The 20,000-nt window shown below is 39.7% G+C and overlaps 1 protein-coding gene and 1 long non-coding RNA gene across 3 annotated transcripts in view; both read right to left on the bottom strand.

Moving 5' to 3' along the window:
* The window catches only part of LOC149115455 (uncharacterized), a 9,454-nt gene extending 8,222 nt beyond the window's left edge, over nucleotides 1-1,232 (bottom strand). Inside the window, exon 1 of the long non-coding RNA XR_016206050.1 lies at nucleotides 1,045-1,232. This is a non-coding gene — a long non-coding RNA (uncharacterized LOC149115455). The remainder of the gene's footprint in view (nucleotides 1-1,044) is intronic.
* A 10,297-nt stretch (nucleotides 1,233-11,529) lies between these two features.
* The window catches only part of LOC110060520 (uncharacterized), a 107,955-nt gene continuing 99,484 nt past the window's right edge, over nucleotides 11,530-20,000 (bottom strand). For both annotated transcript variants that reach the window (XM_020767305.2, XM_089284937.1), the window contains one exon: nucleotides 11,530-12,679. In XM_020767305.2, coding sequence (XP_020622964.2) covers nucleotides 12,435-12,679 — 245 coding nt within the window. In that variant the 3' untranslated portion in view covers nucleotides 11,530-12,434. The remainder of the gene's footprint in view (nucleotides 12,680-20,000) is intronic.

The following is a 20,000-nucleotide window of genomic DNA, read 5'->3' as shown; positions in this document are numbered from 1 at the left end:
CTAGTGAGAGCTATAACTTCGATTTCAACCGCTCGCAAGGCATGCTTGTGTACAGGCTACTTTTGGTTCATTTGAAAGCTCAGTCATACAAATAATACTGGAAATAAGCCCGGTGGCGATCATTGTACTGTCTGGAGTTGATTTAATGACAAATGAGTCCGCGCGACTCATGCTGTGTGGCTACTGTGTTGCTCAAAGCCTTTGTTTTGCTTTTACAAGCACGTATTTCAGTGATTTTCCTTTTCTATAACAGATCAAGGGTGGCTCCTTCAATTTATCTCTGAGTATTTGTATTTAGAAGTGCCATTTGTGCGTGATTATGCTTTCCAAAGTTTGCTATTGACGGTTGAGTGAAATTGCCCGACACAAAGGGTAGTGTAGTTCCTTCTGCAATTTTCGATTTCTGTTTTAGAGCTTCTTTTCTGTCTTTATATTTAACTTCTCGGAGGATCTTTTCTACCATTTGCTCCGGGTAGCCTCTCGAGATCAGGCGTGTATTGAAATTTTCAATATTCTCTTTAATGTATTTCACAATAAATCTCACGCAAGCAATAGGGAGTTTATCGGTAAATTTTATCACTTATTTCACGGTTATTCAAACAAAAACTTACATTTTCCATGCATCAACATTGCCAAAATCCATTCGCGATAAAACAACGGCGAAAAAGCGTTGATCTCTCCCCAAAACCATGTTTTTGGGCGTCGAAACAACTTTTCGCCATACATTTCCATCTAGCGACTTGCAATGTTTGCCCCCTGACGACCCCAGAGTTCTTTGCCCAAACACGGGTATCCGATTACTGGCAACTCATTCATTGAAAAAGTACGGCGGAGTTTCAAATGACGATGAGAACACCGAAAATCACTGAAACAATAGAACGATTCCTGCCAGACACAGCAGAGATCACATGGAAATGTAATGTTATTGTGTCAGGTTTTTGTGGTGAAATAATAGTCCGTGAAATAACATAAGCGGTTATTGTTGAACGGCAGTGATTGAAGCATTGTGAAACGAAATAAAACGAAATAAGGAAGGAGACTTACCACAATAAGATGAAACAAGCCTGTAGACAACTCGCCGGCGGATCACGCTGATCGAATGAGTTCCCAACGTTGGACGCCAAAATTTCACAATGGTGACGTCATGCCGACCTCTCTTGGCTGTTCCATTCGTCTTTTGTATTTTTGGTGGTTTCGGCACCACCTCACCGATGTCACGCCACCTAAATCCAGTTTCACCCTAAACCACTTCGTCCAATACTCCATTATTTCAGATGCTATATGTTTCATGCATTGCATTGCTGAGCTATTTCTCAAAATTTTCTGCTAACTTATTATTACCCTAATCAGTCTGGATGTATGCTGAGCAATTTCACGTAGCGTTGTGCCATTTGATGTTACGCTGTACAACTTCACGAAAACGTGTATGTACCGGCTAATTAAGTTGCCTCACGCCGAGCTGCACGTGATCTTAGGCTGCACCGTCTGAATGTATGCCAAGCTATTTCACGCAAAGTTATGCTATTTGATGTTACGCTCTTTAACTTGACCGAATACTATGCCATTTCATCCAAGGCTGACTCATTTGACCTCACGCTGAACTGTTTCCCTCGACTCTGTGCCATTCCATGTAAAATGCTCGGCTATTCCATCTTACCCTGTAGTAATTGTTATTATGTTTTACCATTTCATGTATCGCTATCCCATTTGACATCACTCTAGCCCAGCTATAACTACGCTGTGCCGCTTGAACAGTGATAGGTAGCCTATTCGAAAAAAAAAAAATGGTACAAGAAAGCAAGAAAAGTGTTTTTCGTGTGCAGTATAATAGTCGATGAGTAATCGATGGGTCATCGATGAGTAATCGATGAGTCATCGATGAGTAATCAGTTACATCAATGAGTAATCAGTTACATCAATGAGTAATCGATGTCATCGATGAGTAATCGATAGGCCACAAAATTTTTGGGCTTCGATTACTCTTCGATTACTCATTAACCATCGCCAATAATCGATGACTACAGTGTGGGGCCCAGTTCTCGGCCGGGCCCAGCTCTCAGCCACTGTTTGTTCAGCGTTTATTTTTCGCGCCACAAATGAATCTGAATAAAAAGCAATTGTTTCCAAAGGTAGCTTGATTCCTTGTCTTCCGTTCTGCCGAGTTTTTCTGTGAGCACGTCGAGGTGACGCGAAGGTAGGTGAATTTGGTTCCCCGAAAACGTGTTTGTTTACGGCTACTCGAATTACATGGTTTATTTCAAGTTTATATTTTGTCCGTCTAGAAAGCCCAAATGAGCCAATTCTCGGCATAAAGGATGTAGAGTGATAAAGCCATCTGTTAAATATAAACTTTTCCTGGCCTGTTTAATTCTTTGACCTAAATTCACCCCTCAATATTTCCTTAGTACTTCTGTGTATTTGCCTGTTCTCGGCCACCCTGCTCGCCTTAAACACTAAAAGCGCTCATAGTTTTGTGTGGAGTATTCGTGTCAAGTCAGTTGTAAAAATAAAGCTGTAATGGGTGGCATGCTGAAAACTGTGAGCTCTGACTTAACCCCGTTTTAAATACCCAACTCCTTTTTAGCCTCGTTGACTACTCTTAAGAGAAAAACTAGGTATGCAAAACACTTCCTTTTCTAACATGAAACAAAGCTCTTTAAGGATAATTTGTGATCGAAATATCAAAACACAAGCCTTATAAGTGATTTAACAACAAAAAATGGTAATAAAGCGTTGTTTATTCTGAGGAATGGCGTGTACTCTTTTGTAGTCGAGAACTGGGCCCGCTGGCCGATAACTGGGCCCACGAACGAAGCCTCCATTTTCGTTATTACTCGGGAGAAAACAGCGTTGAGCAGTCGATAGCTCTACATGTGTAAACTGAACGCTGAAGCTAGTTATGCGTGAAATTTTAAGTCCTTACGGCTATTCCAAGGTAAGAAATACAATTTTACGTTTTTTGTGGCCGAGAACTGGGCCCCATACTGTAATCAACTGATTACTCATCGATTACTCATTGACTGCCAATTGATGTCATTGATCATCGATTAGTTATGTCTGGTAACGAGGGGAGCAAACACAACACATGCGACACGGATAAACACACTTGCAAAGTCAATTTTTCTTCAGTTTGTTTACGTATGTAAAGGTTGTATATACATTTTTCTTCTATCCAAAATCTGTTACATATGCTTGGCTTTCCGACAATACAAATTACAATTCTTACAAACAATCTTAGGTACTTATAAGGAATGTCGTCAATGAAAGACGTCGATTTCACTTCGCATCAGAACATGTAAAGTCACTGCGTATTTCACAAGAGTCATAAGTGTAAACTGGAAACAGGGAACGGAGAACGGGGAACGGGGAACGGAGAACGGGGAACGGAGAACGGAGAACGGAGAACGGAGAAAGGAGAACGGGGAACCGGGAACGGGAGTCTGGGAACGAGTGTACATTGGTAACCCGCCTGAGAATTCAAAATGGCGGACAGAACCTTGTTTTGACAGGTGTCAATTGATCATAACATGCATGTCCAATATCAAAGAAGTACACAGTAAACCAAGGCTGCATGCATGTCTCTGCCAACCTATTATTTGGAGTATGACCGCCATGTTGCACGACTCCGTTGTCGTCGTCGTCGTCGCCGTCGTGGGTACGCGCCCACGAGCAATACCGCTAGCCATGATAACCACGAGAAGATCAACTCATGGGTTTCCTGTTCTTTCCTATATGAGCATGGGGCTCCGCTTGGTGGCCCTTCGGGCTGCCGGAGCTCCGCTAATAGGGACCTTAGGCAAAACACGACGGCAACGGCAACGAGAACGTCACCAAACAAGCGGTTTAATGATGAAAACAACGGCTGTGCACGTGCGTTATAATTCTTGGTATATTTCTTTGCCGTCCTCTGCAAAACAGCAACGCTAGATGACCAAATTCTGCGTTGTCTGGAGAACGTGAACAACGACGGCTAATTTTTGGTATTTCTGTTTGGAACTGAACGCATTCGTAGCATATTCAGCAGAGGCAAGTTTTAATACCGACAAACACACTGAATAGATCTAAGTAACTGAGAAATTCCAAAGTAAAATAGAAACACATTTTTCACTAGGCGTCGTCCTGGCCGTCGCCGTCGTATATGCGTAAGGTTCCTATTAGGGAGTTTAAGCAACGTCGACGACGACGCCGAGGACGTCGCTTAGTAAAGAATGAATTTATATTTTACAAGCGAAGTTCACGATTGTCTAGATCTGTTCGGTCCGCCAATGGCTCTAAAAACGTGCTTATGCTAAATATACAACGACGGCGTTCAATTCCAACTGGAAATACGAAAAAGTAACCGTCGTCGTCCACGTTCCGTAGACGACGCACAACTTGGTCATTTCAGGTTGTTGTTTTGCGAAGGGCGGCAAAAAAATGTACAAAAATTTATAACGTACGTGCACAGCTATTGTTTTGCTCATTAAACCTTTTGTTCAGTGACGTTCTCGTTGCCGTCGTCGACGTGGTTTGCTTAAGCTCCCTATTATCACATAAGCTACCCCAATCGGTCAGTACAAAATGCAGACTGCAGACTGTAGGCTGTGTACAAACATAGGCACGCAAGACGCGCAAGAGTTTTTTTTTGTGTGAAGTCTCGGAGATAGGAGCATTCATGGAACTGTTTACAATAAAGATTTGGTTAATTTGACAATTTTTTTTTGGCTGCGATGTACAGCAAGAAAGAAACTGGGAATTTATGATGTACATACGATGTTACATCGGTAAATAAAATGTTTGACTGAACAAACTACTGTAATCTGACACGTCTCCAGATTAATGTAGATACCATCTTATTTTTTTCTTTGATTCGTTCTTTGATAAAACCCACACTGTAATTGGTGTGACACGTGCATATGCATAACTCCCTCACTCACCGATCACATAGCCCTTCCAACCCCCAAGAGCAATTTTTGCTCAAGAATACTCAAGTTAAGAGACCTTTTCGCATTTTATACGAGTCGTAAGTTTACCCTTTTTACGCAACACAACACAACAACACTACTTTACCGAAAATAGAAGGAAAGAGAAAAAAAACCTCTCTGACACATTGAAAGTCTGATTTAATTAAATTGCACTTTAACTTGGTGCCACACAGTCTTTAAAGAACATTTGAGCAGTTTTGATACTTTTTATCTTTAAGACCTTTAAAAATATCGGACTGAAAAGAATGTCATAAAATGCCCATCAAATAAAAACTAGTGAGACAATCTCAGATAGTGCAGAGCGCAATTGATAGCTCTGGTACAGTAGTTCCATAAGTACTCACCCATGCTCGGTTCACTTCCGGTTTGTGTCTACCTTGGTAGTCTGCTACGGCTTTTCCCCTTTGCAGTGTGTATGTTTCAAGGTTGTATTTTCATTCAAGGTCCAAAAATTACGCACAAATTAATTACTACTGGTGTTTTACGTTGATTTTACGTTCATTTTAAATTTAACAATACGCTGAAGCAGCAAACGTGACAATTTAGCTCTTCACGCCAACTTTGTAACTTGATACTTTTGTTTTCCTCGCAGAGGCCTGTAATATGAAACCCTTGTTTTCTCCAAAACATACGGAAGATGTCCTTGTTTTTTGGAGATAAATGAAAGAAAGTTTAATATCTGATGTGGTGATGAAGAAACGGAACAGAAACAATGTTGTTTTATTAAAAATGCAAATTTTTACCGATGAACAGGAACTAATTTAATTATCAGATAGTCACGAAATACCACTTTCTTCTTCTGTTGCCACCTTTGTTGTTAACAATAAACCAATTCAAAATTATTACGCAACGATATTGATGGCTGAGAAGCATTTTAACGAAAAGTATTGAAGATAAACAGCGCTACTTGGCTGATATGAATGAGTCTCCTCAAAGACTGATTAAATTAATTTGCGCTTTCATTAGGTGCCACGGCGTCTGCAGCAATATTTGAGCATTTTCCTGGTTTCTTTTATTACAAATTTACAATTTGCGGAGTATTAAAGCCACTAACTTGGGAACTTTTTGGTCTCTCTTACAGACACAATTAAGGCAAGAAATAAACAAGCCGCTAAGGAGAAGCAATATATTTGAACCCTCAGAAGCACACTATTGTAGATTGAAAACAGCAGATGATATTTGTTGAACCGACCTGTGTGTAATTCTAAAAGCTACGCAGCCACAGTAACGTTTCACTTTTGCAATAAAAAGGGACAATTGGCGCTACCTGAAAAATAACTGCCGTCCTTGGTCACATGATATGACATTTAAAATACCACGTGAAAAGATAGTGTATAACACTAACGATGCTAGAACGCATGCGTCTTACATGTTGAGCTCTACCATAAGGAAAACCACTCAACATTTGTGCGTGATTCCGTATACAATGTATCCTTCACCTAATATAGAAGCCACGAACGCTAACTAATCTACGCATGCGTTTAGGACAAATTAGTTTTGTTCTAAGGAGAATGGTACCACAAGGAGAGGAAGGGGTTACCTGAAACAAATATATAGCTTTGCGATGTTCAAAGTTAAGCGATGGTGATGAAATGTGTTTTACGTAGACTACACATGTACCTTTCCCACCCTACTCCCACTACTTCCTTGCCTCTAGACTAATTAATTAATTGAAATTAATTAATTAAACAAACATTAAAGTTTACACCTTAGCGCCATAGGGCCATAGCGCCATAGCGCCATAGCGCCTTAGTTCCTTAGCGGCAGGCAACCCCCATAACCATCCCAATAGTGCACTCTGCACTAATAAACTGCTACTGCAGAGACGTAAAAACCGTCTACAAGTGAAAGCTTTTTAGTGCAGAGTGCACTATTGGGATGGTTTGGGGGTTTATGTCGCTAAAGCACTATGGCAATAAGGCACTAGGGCACTATGGAAATAAGGTGTAAACTTTAATGTTTGTTTAATTAATTAATTAGGCTTGCAGCAAGGGAGTTAGGATGGGGTAGGTACTTGTGAGAACTACGTAAAATGGGTGGTGCATGTACCTACCTTACTTCTATGATCACTTCAAAAAGCTATATATTTGTTTTAGAAAGCCCCTTGCTCTCTTTGTGATACTTTTCTCTTTAGAACAAAACCAATATTTGCTCTAAACGCATGCGCAGATTAATAAGCGTTAGTGTCAACTACATATATCAGGTGGAAAATACATTTCATACAAGATCACACACTAACGTTGAGCGCTTTTCCTTGTGGTAGAACCCTAATAAGTCATACGCATGCGTTCTAGCATCATTAGCACGATACAAGGATGTTACTGTGACTGCGTGTCTTTAGGAATTACGTCTAACTTGGTTCAAGAAATATCATCTATTGTTTCCAAAATACACTAGTGCGTTTGTTTCATCCTTTGATTGTCTCCATCAAAGAGACCATAATGTTCATACCCACAGCCGAAACTCCCCCGAGTAAGTGGCATTAAACCTTGTCAAATTGAACAAAAAACCCAGGAAACTGCTCAAATATTGCTGCAGACTCAGTGGCACCTACTGAAAGCATAAATTTTATCAGTCTTTGAGGGGAATCGTTCACCGATGAAGGATATAATCTGGGTCAAGTAGCGTTGTTTACTTTCAATACCTCTTGTTGAGGCGATCCCGCGATCAATAAACTGGACACGATTACCAAACAACACGATATTGATTATTCGTTTGCCAAGAACTTGAAGCCGACGAGGAAATGATCAAAGCTATTACGAACTTGCCAGGCAAACAGACTGAGAACATTGTAAAGAAAATAATGCAAGCCAAGAGAGCGTTAAAATGTAATTAATTCTTTGCATACGAAACGTCAAGTTCATAAAATGCAGGGTTTTAAATGTTTATCACCGCTGTTTGTGTTACATTTTTAATCAAGGTAAGATGGCCGAAGACCAAGAGTTTATTCAGTAATTAATTCTTCCTTTGGAGTTCATGTTGTTGTTATTATTTAAGACACGTCCATGTTATAAAACACGTTCATGTTTATAAAACAAATATCAGATTCCGTCACGGTGTTTTATTTAAAACTAGTAGTAATCGTAGATTAAAGAGTGCGTTCGAGTTTTGGTAGGCTTGGTACGTTTAAAAAAACAAAAATTCTAGGGACAGCATTTTCTGCCTGATTTGTTAGGTAGGCGTGAAATTGGTCTCCCTTCAGCCGGGGCAAAAACAAATGAATTGATCGCAAAGCACGTGCATACGAGAGGGTTTGTTCTCGTTTATACATGTATTGTGAAATATTAGTTACGACCGGTCAGAAAAAAAAATGGACTGCAGTCGGGAGGCTGCATTCAGTCCGCAGTCCCCATTTTATACCCGAGTCCGCGCGAATTTTATGCCCAGTCCGTAATGCTTAGTCCGTATTTTATACCTAAGTCTGTGTTTTATACCCAGTCCGTAGTCTGCAGTCCGCAGTGCATATTTTATACTGACCGTGTAAATCGACACCAAACATGTTTGTTCCGTCGGTATGCGAGACGACGTGCTTTTAGAACCAAAACTAGGACAATTATTTTGTTTACGAACACGACTTTGAATCGCCTTGGCTTTAGGGTAACAACTTCAGGGCATTTTCACTTCCGAAACAATGAAACGAAGGACATGTTGGTGTACCAAAGCAACCCTGTGGGAGTTGAACTCTTCTCCTATGTAAACACTTTAGTTAGGTTTACATTACATAGTTTGTGCACAGAAATCTAGGCCAGCGAAGTGAAACTCATCTCCTTCTTTGATTTATTCACCAGAAAGCAGCATTGGTTTCGGTCGAGGAGAAGAGGGTACACAATACGCAGCCAAACTACAGCTTTCTGTTAGTGCGAAAAGTCGTACACATTTCGTGAAAACATGTCTGCAAGGTTGCAGGTTCACATATCCATCAACCGTCACGTGAAATGATGACGTCATTTGATAGTTACCTATCAAATCCGACCTAGTCGAGCTGGCAAGCTGGCGTTCGAATCAAGCAGGTGTCCAAAGAGCGATTTTCCAACGTACATGTGCGGCTATTGAGTTTAGGTCAATCCAGATTTTATTTTTACAGCCAAGAGCCTCATTAGTGCAGAGTGCACTATTGGGATGGTTATGGGGGTTGCCTGCCGCTAAGGAACTAAGGCGCTATGGCCCTATGGCCCTATGGCGCTAAGGTGTAAACTTTAATGTTTGTTTAATTAATTAATTCCAATTAATTAATTAGTCTAGAGGCAAGGAAGTAGTGGGAGTAGGGTGGGAAAGGTACATGTGTACTCTACATAAAACACATTCCATCGCCGTCGCTTGACTTTGAACATCGCAAAGCTATATATTTGTTTCAGGTAACCCCTTGCTCTCCTTGTGGTACCATTCTCCTTAGAACAAAACTAATTTGCCCTAAACGCATGCGTAGATTAGTTAGGGTTCGTGGCTTCTATATTAGGTGAAGGATACATTGCATACGGAATCACGCACAAATGTTGAGTGGTTTTCCTTATGGTAGAGCTCAACATGTAAGACGCATGCGTTCTAGCATTGTTAGTGTTATACACTATCTTTACACGCAGTATTTTATATATCGTGTCATGTGACCAAGGACGGCAGTTATTTTTCAGGTAGCGCCAATTGTCCCTTTTTATTGCAAAAGTGAAACGTTACTGTGGCTGCGTAGAATTACAAACAGGTCGGTTCAACAAATATCATCTGCTGTTTTCAATCTACAATAGTGTGCTTGTCAGGGTTCAAATATATTGCTTCTCCTTAGCGACTTGTTTACTTCTTGCCTTAATTGTGTCTGTAAGAGAGACCAAAAAGTTCTCAAGTTAGTGGCTTTAATACTCCGCAAATTGTAAATTTGTTACAAAAGAAACCAGGAAAATGCTCAAATATTGCTGCGGACGCCGTGGCACCTAATGAAAGTTCAAATTAATTTAATCAGTCTTTGAGGAGACTCATTCATATCGGCCAAGTAGCGCTGTTTATCTTCAATACTTTTTGTTGAAAAGCTTCTCAGCCATCAATATCGTTGTGTGTTAATTTTGAATTGTTTTATTGTTAACAACAAAGGTGGCAACAGAAAAAGAAAGTGGTATTTCGTGACTATCTGATAATTAAATTAGTTCTTGTTCATCGGTAAAATTTGCATTTTTAGTAAAACATCGTCTCTGTTCCGTTTCTTCATCACTACATCAGATATTTAACTTTCTTTCATTTATCTCCAAAAAACAAGGACATCTTCCATATGTTTTGGAGAAAACAGGGGTTTCATATTACATGGCTTTGCGAGGAAAACAAAAGTATCAAGTTACAAAGTTGGCGTGAAGAGCTAAATTGTCACGTTTGCTGCTTCAGCGTATTGTTGAATTTAAAATGAACGAAAATCAACTTAAAGCACCAGTAGTAATTAATTTGTGCGTAATGTTTGGACCTTGAATGAAAATACAACCTTGAAACATACACACTGCAAAGGGGAAAAGCCGTAGCAGACTACCAAGTTAGACACAAACCGGAAGTGAACCGAGCAGGGGTGAGTACTTATGGGACTACTGTATCAGAGCTATCAATTGCGCTCTGCACTATCTGAGATTGTCTCACTAGTTTCTAGTGCAGAGTGCACTATTGGGATGGTTATGGGAGCTGCCTGCCGCTAAGGAACTAAGGCGCTATGGCGATATGGCCCTATGGCGCTAAGGTGTAAACTTTAATGTTTGTTCAATTAATAAATTTGAATTAATTAATTAGTCTTGAGGCAAGGAATTAGTGGGGATAGGGTGGGAAAGGTACATGTGTACTCTACGTAAAACACATTCCATCGCCGTCACTTAGCTTTGAACATCGCAAAGCTATATACTTGTTTCAGGTAACCCCTTCCTCTCCTTGTGGTACCATTCTCCTTAGAACAAAACTAATTTGTCCTAAACGCATGCGTAGATTAGTTAGCGTTCGTGGCTTCTATATTAGGTGAAGGACACATTGCATACGGAATCACGCACAAACGCTGAATGGTTTTCCTTCTGGTAGAGCACAACATGTAAGACGCATGCGTTCTAGCATCGTTAGTGGTATACACTATCTTTCCACGCGGTATTTTATATATCATGTCATGTGACCAAGGACGGCAGTTATTCTTCAGGTAGCGCCAATTGTCCCTTTTATTGCAAAAGTGAAACGTTACTGTGGCTGCGTAGCTTTTAAAATTACACACAGGTCGGTTCAACAAATATCATCTGCTGTTTTCAATCTACAATAGTGTGCTTGTCAGGGTTCAAATGTATTGCTTCTCCTTAGCGGCTTGTTTATTTCTTGCCTTAATTGTGTCTGTAAGAGAGACCAAAAAGTTCCCAAGTTAGTGGCTTTAATACTCCGCAAATTGTAAATTTGTAACAAAAGAAACCAGGAAAATGCTCAAATATTGCTGCAGACGCCGTGGCACCTAATGAAAGCGCAAATTAATTTAATCAGTCTTTGAGGAGACTCATTCATATCGGCCAAGTAGCGCTGTTTATCTTCAATACTTTTCGTTAAAATGCTTCTCAGCCATCAATATCGTGTGTTAATTTTGAATTGGTTTATTGTTAACAACAAAGGTGGCAACAAAAAAAGAAAGTGATATTTCGTGACTATCTGATAATTAAATTAGTTCTTGTTCATCCGCAAAAATTTGCATTTTTAGTAAAACAACATCGTTTCTGTTCCGTTTCTTCATCACTACATAAGATATTTAACTTCCTTTCATTTATCTCCAAAAAACAAGGACATCTTCCGTATGTTTTGGAGAAAACAGGGGTTTCATATTACATGCCTTTGCGAGGAAAACAAAAGTATCAAGTTACAAAGTTGGTGTGAAGAGCTAAATTGTCACGTTTGCTGCTTCAGCGTATTATTGAATTTAAAATGAACGAAAATCAACGTAAAACACCAGTAGCAATTAATTTGTGCGTAATTTTTGGACCTTGAATGAAAGTACAACCTTGAAACATACACACTGCAAAGGGGAAAAGCCGTAGCAGACTACCAAGGTAGACACAAACCGGAAGTGAACCAAGCAGGGGTGAGTACTTATGGGACTACTGTACCAGAGCTATCAATTGCGCTCTGCACTATCTGAGATTGTCTCGCTAGTTTTTTACACATTGATACTCTAGTTTGTAATCACATGTAATACTAACCAGTTGTATAAACACTGTATCACAATCAAATTGCATTTTGGCAGGCAAATAATAACAAATGGTGATAGCGTAATCTAGCAACAAGGTAAACTGTAACGTATTACAGTGGTGACAATTCTAATAAAGCTGTTTTGTTCTCCGCATGGTTGGCAAAGAGAAAGCATAGCTTCCTATAAATGTTTACAACAAGTAACAACACGTTAATTACTCTCACTACTCAATCGAAGACTACTTTAGGATACTGGTAAACGATCACAAAGCGGTTGCTGAAACAGTCTGTTACACTCTATCATCTGCTCTGGGGTCTGATAGGAAGACCGCCCATGATTAGGTTAATGGGACCTGATGGGGGAGTGAAATCTTCATCAGAACTGCTTTCGCCGTTATCACTATCGTCATCTTCACTGTTTTCATAATCACTCTCTTGACTTTTATCTTCTTCACCTGATTCATTACTTTCTGTACTACTACTATAACTACTTCTACTGCTATCATTGTCTTCGTCACTACTATTTTTGTCCTCATCAGCTGCATCTGCAACAACAACAAAACCAAATCAACTAACCTCCTTGGTAGGAACAAAAGGAAGCAGCAACTGCAGTACTGTTTGATATAAGATTCTAGCTATCCTAGAATAAATTTGCACAATTTTTGCCTGGACTCAATCCAATATCTTGGGACATGGGTTAGGGCTCCGACATTGGAACGGTAATAGTACTTTCTTTCATTTAGGTAAGACTTAAATGACTTTAATTTAATATAAAGCCTTTGTCTTGATGCAGGATTCTTTAAGCCAGGCATATACAATACTGTACAATCCAAATTATTACTCGGGCTTCCGTAAGAAAGCCCGAGTCATAAAATGCAAGTCGCTTTGTCTTTCTCGCCAAAAGGGGAGTCTTGGTCCCAGACGTTCCTAGAGTAGAGCGTGGAAACTGGGGATGAGAATGAAGCTTCAATCTTGGACAAAATAAATGGAACATCTTGACCACCCCTCCCCCCATTTCAATGATGCCAAAACGGCGCGCTTTTGCTCCTTCGCGCCTTCATCATTGCTTTGGGGGGGATGGGGGATAATTGTTCCATTTTATTCTGTCCAAGATTGTCTGAGGACCACACTGGCGTTACAAGAAGCTACATTTGCTATGCAGATCACATCTGATCTGTTGTCGCACGTTCGATAACCAAGGGAAAAGAACGTTAGCCGAAATAAAATCTGATGATCTCTGTGAACGATTGAAGCAGAATTAAAATAAAATCACGACATGGTTTATTTTTGGTGTGTCATGTACTTTATTAATATGAAAATTGAATATGCATAAGTGCGTGTTGAAGCGTTGGCCAAAAGCAAAGTTATTTCTTTAGCCAAGCCGAATATATTTTTATTGTTGGTATTAGCTGGTATTGCGCGCGCGGGAAATAAATATATTGAACGTTGCACACTCTGATTAAGCTCGCTTCCTTAGTTTTTCAGAATTTAATTTTGAATTGCTGTCCTTTTAAAAGTACCTTATCGATACCTTCACAAGTTGATTTTTTTTTTGCACCTCCGACGTGGTGGCAATATGTGGATGGCAATGGTGCACGTGGAGGGAGGGTTCATTGATGTGAGGGAGACAGAGTGAACTGATAGCAGTGCACTGGCACTGTTTGCCAGCAGATTTTACGACAAAAAAAAGATTTCAATTTACCCGCAGAAAAAAAAAAAAAAAAAAAGAAAAACAGCAGACGAGGAGGACGGTCTCGAACCCGGGAGAGTTCTCACACTCCACCTTGACCCGCGACTTACGCGCTACTCCAGTGCGCCACTTAAGCCCTCACGCTTGCACTCCATTATTTTTAAAGCCTTAACTTTTCAGGCAGTTATTGGATATTTTTCTATTGAAGTGTTTTCTTTCTGTAGAATAGTTTTCTTTATAAAAAAGAGTCTTGCACGATTTTTATCTACGTTGAAATCAAATTCAACGATTTACAAGTTTTTATTGGCGATTTTTTACGGTTTAGCACGGTTTTGTAGCAGGGCAGTAAAATAATATTCTTAGCTTAGTTTTTATTTTATTGATCGCTAAAATCGTCAAAGACCGTTTTAAACCGTCCAAAAACCAACCTAAATCGTAGGAAATATGTCGTAAACGGCCACTTAAACGTGTAAGCATCGTTTTAACATCGTGCAAGTGCCTATAGAGAACGGTAGTTTTATTGACTTCAGTCTTTCATCAGACTATTCACAGACTCGATAGTTTTATTGATCAACTCCTGTGAAATACGATAGATTGTTCTGTATTAAACATCTCGCTTAATGTGAAATTCGAAGTTGTCTTCAGGAATTTGTACTGGAACTCAGTGTTTCGTTCGGTATTCTTTTTTTTCCAATGGCATGTTTGTACTGAGCTTTTCGAGCACTAATATGATTCGTTATTAATTCCAGTACTACTCTGGAAAGTTGGGGTTAGAATAACGTTTTTATTTATTCATTGTTATTAAAATACACTCTACTTGTAGTACCTAAACTTAGGCTATCAGCGTTACCATTGAGCTCTGACGCGCGTGACTGCGACAGACACCACTTCCTTATACTGCCGATAAATGTGTTGACATATTAGTTCCTAATTACTGGCTCCCTTTGTCTTGTCACGTTGAAACCTTAAATACAATCTTGGACAAAATAAATGGAACATCTGGACCACCCCTTCCCCCATTTCAATGATGCCAAAACGGCGCGCTTTTGCTCCTTCGCGCCTTCATCATTGATTTGGGGGGATGGGGGATAATTGTTCCATTTTATTCTGTCCAAGATTGTTGCTTTACCGTGTGCTCGCTCTTCGTGAACAACGTAATATACAGAATGCTGTGTTTCGCGAAGAGAGTTTTGAAAAGAATCAGGCCTTATACGTTCATCTCACATTCTCAAACTCATTCATAATTCATGACGTTATAAGCCAACGAGAGCGCCCCATTCGGGTCAAGTGGATGAGTGTGAAACTCGATGAAACACCAGTTGAAAATCACTAGTGTTTCATCACGTTTTCATCACTAGTGATAAAATTGTTCTTAATCTGCATATTCATAGATTACTCAAACACAGCTTAACACGAATCATAATTTTAAATAAACAATAGCCAGGAAAAACATTTCAAATTACAAACTGACAAGCTGAAGTCATTTGAAATTACAGTTTACAGTACATTTCTTAAAGTCACCAAAACAGACTGGCATAGTATCCATATCCACATTCTGAGAAACTTTTTCTACCTTCCATGCGTCTATGTCTGTTACGGGCACAGTAACCGGCTGAACTTTGTGCACTTCACACTATTTAAAACCTCCACCAACTTCGAGTATTGGAAACTTGACACTTCGCACTCGCTGCCAATCCTCAAAAATGCCTACTGCCCACTTATTTTTATACTTCAGTACTGCTCTCTCTACCCAAAGTTCTTCTTCCTTGATTGTTTTAGGGAGGCGAAACCTTCCTTAGGCCATGGCAAAAACTGACAAAATGTAAATCACTTCAAGTTCACAACGCTTTTGGAAGACAAATTTGGTGCAACGCGAAACTATTGGATAATTAAAAACAAAAGCTCACAAATACAATGAATGCCGACTGAATACAACAAATCACACATACAAGGCATTTTAAAGAAAAATGGGAAAAATACAACACTGCACAATTTTGTATTGTTTCTTTGGAGAAGACATTTCAAAAACTCGTGCATCGTGTTTTATCACGATTTCCAAACACTCGAAAACAATAAAAGCACTGGGCCGAAGCGGCCTCGTGCTTTCATCTGTTTTCTCGTGTTTGGAAATCGTGATGAAACACTCACACTCGTTTTTGAAATAGTACTACAAAGATGCCGATCGTTTTCGGAACGGATCGGTCCACAAATTATATTGCTTGAAAGGACGCGAAATAAGCAAAGTTCATGCCACCAGAGATAACTAATGAGCCATGTACGAGTTCAAACTACGAAAAGACTGGCAAAAAACTAAGACTACTGACTTAAAAACAAACCATGATACTGCGACGAACATCTCAAATGTTAAAAAAATCAAAAATCGTCGTAAACAGAACTTCGAAGATGAGGCAAACAACATGCAATTGGATAAAGAGTGAACGAAGAAACTTGAATAGTAAATATCTTAGCGTAACTCTTCTGTTAAGGACGCTCGCGTGGAAATTTTCTAGTTGATAGATTTTCTTTAAATTTCTATTGCGGTCAGATGAGTTACTTGTGTCAGAAATGCAAAAAAAAAATTGGGGGTCACCGACTTCGTTTCAGAGAGTAAGGGTGTGGAAAACTACCCTGATTTTGACAAATTGGCGCACGTAATTCAGCATAGTCTACAGGGGTTTATGGTTAAAAATATCGAAGGTGAGTTAACGGAGGCAAACGATCTTAGTCATATTTTGCAGAGGTGGGTCTGTTGCGTAAATAATTCCAAATGTTACCAACGTTTTCACAAAACTTAACCCTTTAAGAGGCATTTGAAACCGTCGCACAGATAAACGAAGAGCTCAAAAGAACGGAATTCGATGGTGCATTTTGCAAAAATTCAAACTTCTAGTCGATAGATTTTCTTCATTTTTTCGCTAAATGTAGAAAATCGGTAGAGAAAATGATCCAACAAAAGAAAAATAGGGGTCACCAAACGTTCAAGATCGTTAAATCCAGGCAAAGCTATAGCAATGGCCATCTGCCCTATCATTGTTCATTTTATTACTTAGCCCGCGCTCTCATGCATGACGTGGCGTGTGAGAATTTGCGTGCGCAGTAAGGATGCGCAGAAACAATTAGCGCGAATGTCCTTAAAATATCCTGATTCTTTCATTTGTTTTTACCGTGTTCAATAGGTTCACTTGTAAAGAATGATTTGATATTGCGTTACGAAGCCCGAGTAAACGCTCTTAGAGCGTCTAGTTATGAACGAAAACACAAAAGGAAACGTCAGAGGTTATCCCTTCGAGGAGGTTCCCTACTTAAAAGCACTAATATATAGAGTCTTACTTATTTACTTATTACAATTTAATGGCGAAGATAACATGGAAAATACTGTGATAAAAATGTGATAAATTGCAATTAAAAAGTGATTAAGAACAATTAAAAATACACACCTCTTACTAACTGAGTTTGAGTGCCGTACTGTAATTTATCATATGACCCGTACGGCCCCGCGCTCAATTTCCTTGGAAAACCATAAGAAAAAGGTCCCGTATGAGGGCCGCACGCGTCGAAGTGATAGGGCCGGAAAAACACGTACGGCGCTACTAGAAACGTGTACAGCAAAATCGATGCGAGTTAATGACAAAAACAATTTTTTTGCCGAAAAAGTTTGTCCTCTTCAAAAATGAGTGATGAAAGTGAACATTGTGAGAGTGAATTCTACATCCAGGCGAACTTTCCGATGCAGACTGACTACTCCGAAAGCATTGAAGGAAAGTCAACACTCCTCACAAACGAAGAAGTTCACAACCTTCTCAGAAGCCAACAACAAGCAGACAGGCGGTCAAGAAAACAACTTTTCCGGATGAACTGTCCGATGATTAACCTTTGGAATAAGCAATCAGTCTTGAGGCGAAACTTCTTTCAGTGGAAAGCATCAAACAATTCATCGTGGGTCTAAAGCAAGAAAACCAGCAACGCGAAGAAAACAAAGTACGGTATAAGCTTAAATGTTTTCTTCGATTTTCCAGAGTTTCTGGGAGAAGTTGGTTAAACCAGAGAAATGACAAACATACCTTGTGTACGGTAGGATAAATTGCTCTGCAGTTTCTACATCAGTGTTATTTGAAGAGACAAAACTGAGTACGAACACAAGTTCATTACCGCACAGTTCATCCAGATAATAAAACTCGCTTATGTTTAATACTGTAATTTCCACTACACAGCAACGCCAGCAAAGTCAGTAAACCCAGGCACTCTTTGCGAGAGCCAACATCGGTGTCATTAATAGATCGTTTTCATTGTCACGCAATAAAAAAATAAATCGAAAACCATCCAGTGGAAAAAGCTATGAATTTATGATATTATAGAAGATAACTAAATAAGCCACTTCTCCAAGTTTTAGGCCTGTGCGTTCCCCCAAACTTCAGATATTCGTCGTAATGTTTCGCCGATATTTACAGAGCCCAGTATGAAAACGCCATGTTGGTGTACCTCCGTGGTACACCAAGTATATATTTTTCGACATACTCGATCATAGCCTTGTGTCACGCACTTCCATAACCCTGAAATTCAAAATGCTCTGGATTCCAAACGAAGCACCCTATTGAGCTGTAAAATTGTAAACAGATATAAATATACCGCCTCTTGTGCCTGATGAGGACAAAAACTTCGGTGGCTCTTTCGTTTTGGATTTTAGAAAGTGATGACGTCACGTGAAAACGATCTATATTCAGTTGCTGGTTCCTCCTTGTTCAAGAGAATCCAAGAGGTCGAAAAATAGCTTGAAACGACGCCCACATTTTCTCGAGTCCTCAGATGAAGACGATTTTGTGAACAATTTCAGTGAAGCGTGAAGCGAACTTTTGTCCCTCGCTAAGTTTTTGATGGTTTTGACATATTTTTGATAGCTTTGTGTCAACTTTCTGTTGGCTTTTTAGCATGAATTATAATTTTGGACTTACATTGAAAAACAAAAGTAAGAAAATGAGTCGTGTTTTTCGAGATAGGGTCTAAAAGTACTACGAGTGAACACGAGTGACCACGAATGACCACGAGTGACCACGGGTGACCACTTCAAAAAATGTCAGTAATGTTATTATTACGTCATTATGACGTCGTTGTAAGATCATTTCATCACGATTATGATATATGAACCAAACTGAAGCTGTCTACTGGTGTAGTAATCAAAGATTACAGCAGTGGCTGCGCGTTCATGATTCCATTGTTCAGTTATTTTACAAATATTGGCTGTTGAGCTTATGTTCTTTCAGGCTCATCATATTACCTTTTTCATCTGTGAAAGCGAAGAAAAATCCGAGCGGTTCTATCAAACGATGTAAGGCTCGAAACTTTAGGCGCGGACTATGTATATATTTCTGAACGCCGAGCTACAAAACATTCACGCTCAGTTACATGTAGTCGAAAACCACAACGCCAAACTGTAGCTAGCGTTTTGCGTTATTCATACGCACTGCCATCGGATCTAACTCGTAACTGCGTGCACGCACTCATGTTGTTATCTGCCCCTGCTACAGTACAACGAGGACAAATCGGTGAACACGGTCGTCCCAAAAATGTTTGAACGCACTGGACTAGGATTGCTACACCAGTAAATAGCCTCAGTTTGGTGGATATGTCATATTTAAGTCTAGTCCTATTTAGGTTCAAGCAGAATTTTCAAAATTTCAACACAAGTGGTCATATGATAAAATGCTTATTGACTGAGTAAGGTCGGGCCGGACGGAAAAATATTTGACTCCCGGTTAGAACGTACGGACCGAGCACAGCGAGGTCCGTACGTCCTGACCTCGAGCCAAATATTTTCCCGTCCGGCCCTCCCACTCAGTCAATAAGTACATATTATTTTTTCCTCAAGCATCTGAGCGGGCCGGAATCCTCGAATTTGATTGGCTAATCATACGCACGTGACCGGTCCAGCTTTCTACGATACGGCCCAGGGGCCGGATTTTTTCCCCGCTGCCTAAATTTCGCTCCTTGAAGTTAGTGGTAATCGTCAATCTTTTGCCTTTTTTACACATCCATCAACGATTAGTCAACGCAAGTGTATCTCTGTTCACTTTAAAGTGCCTATGAAGTAAAAAACAATTGCTGGTGTTTCCCTTTTTGGAATATCTTTTTTCGTTCTAGAGATATTTACGTTTTTGTATTATGCAAATGAGGAAAGTGAT

Source organism: Orbicella faveolata, unplaced genomic scaffold, assembly GCF_042242905.1.
Source record: "Orbicella faveolata isolate gen_17 unplaced genomic scaffold, um_ofav_v1 contig_13, whole genome shotgun sequence".
Classification (NCBI taxonomy): Eukaryota; Metazoa; Cnidaria; class Anthozoa; order Scleractinia; family Merulinidae; genus Orbicella; species Orbicella faveolata.
The sequence above is the reverse complement of the archived record's forward strand: the minus strand, read 5'-3'. Positions and strand labels throughout refer to the sequence as shown.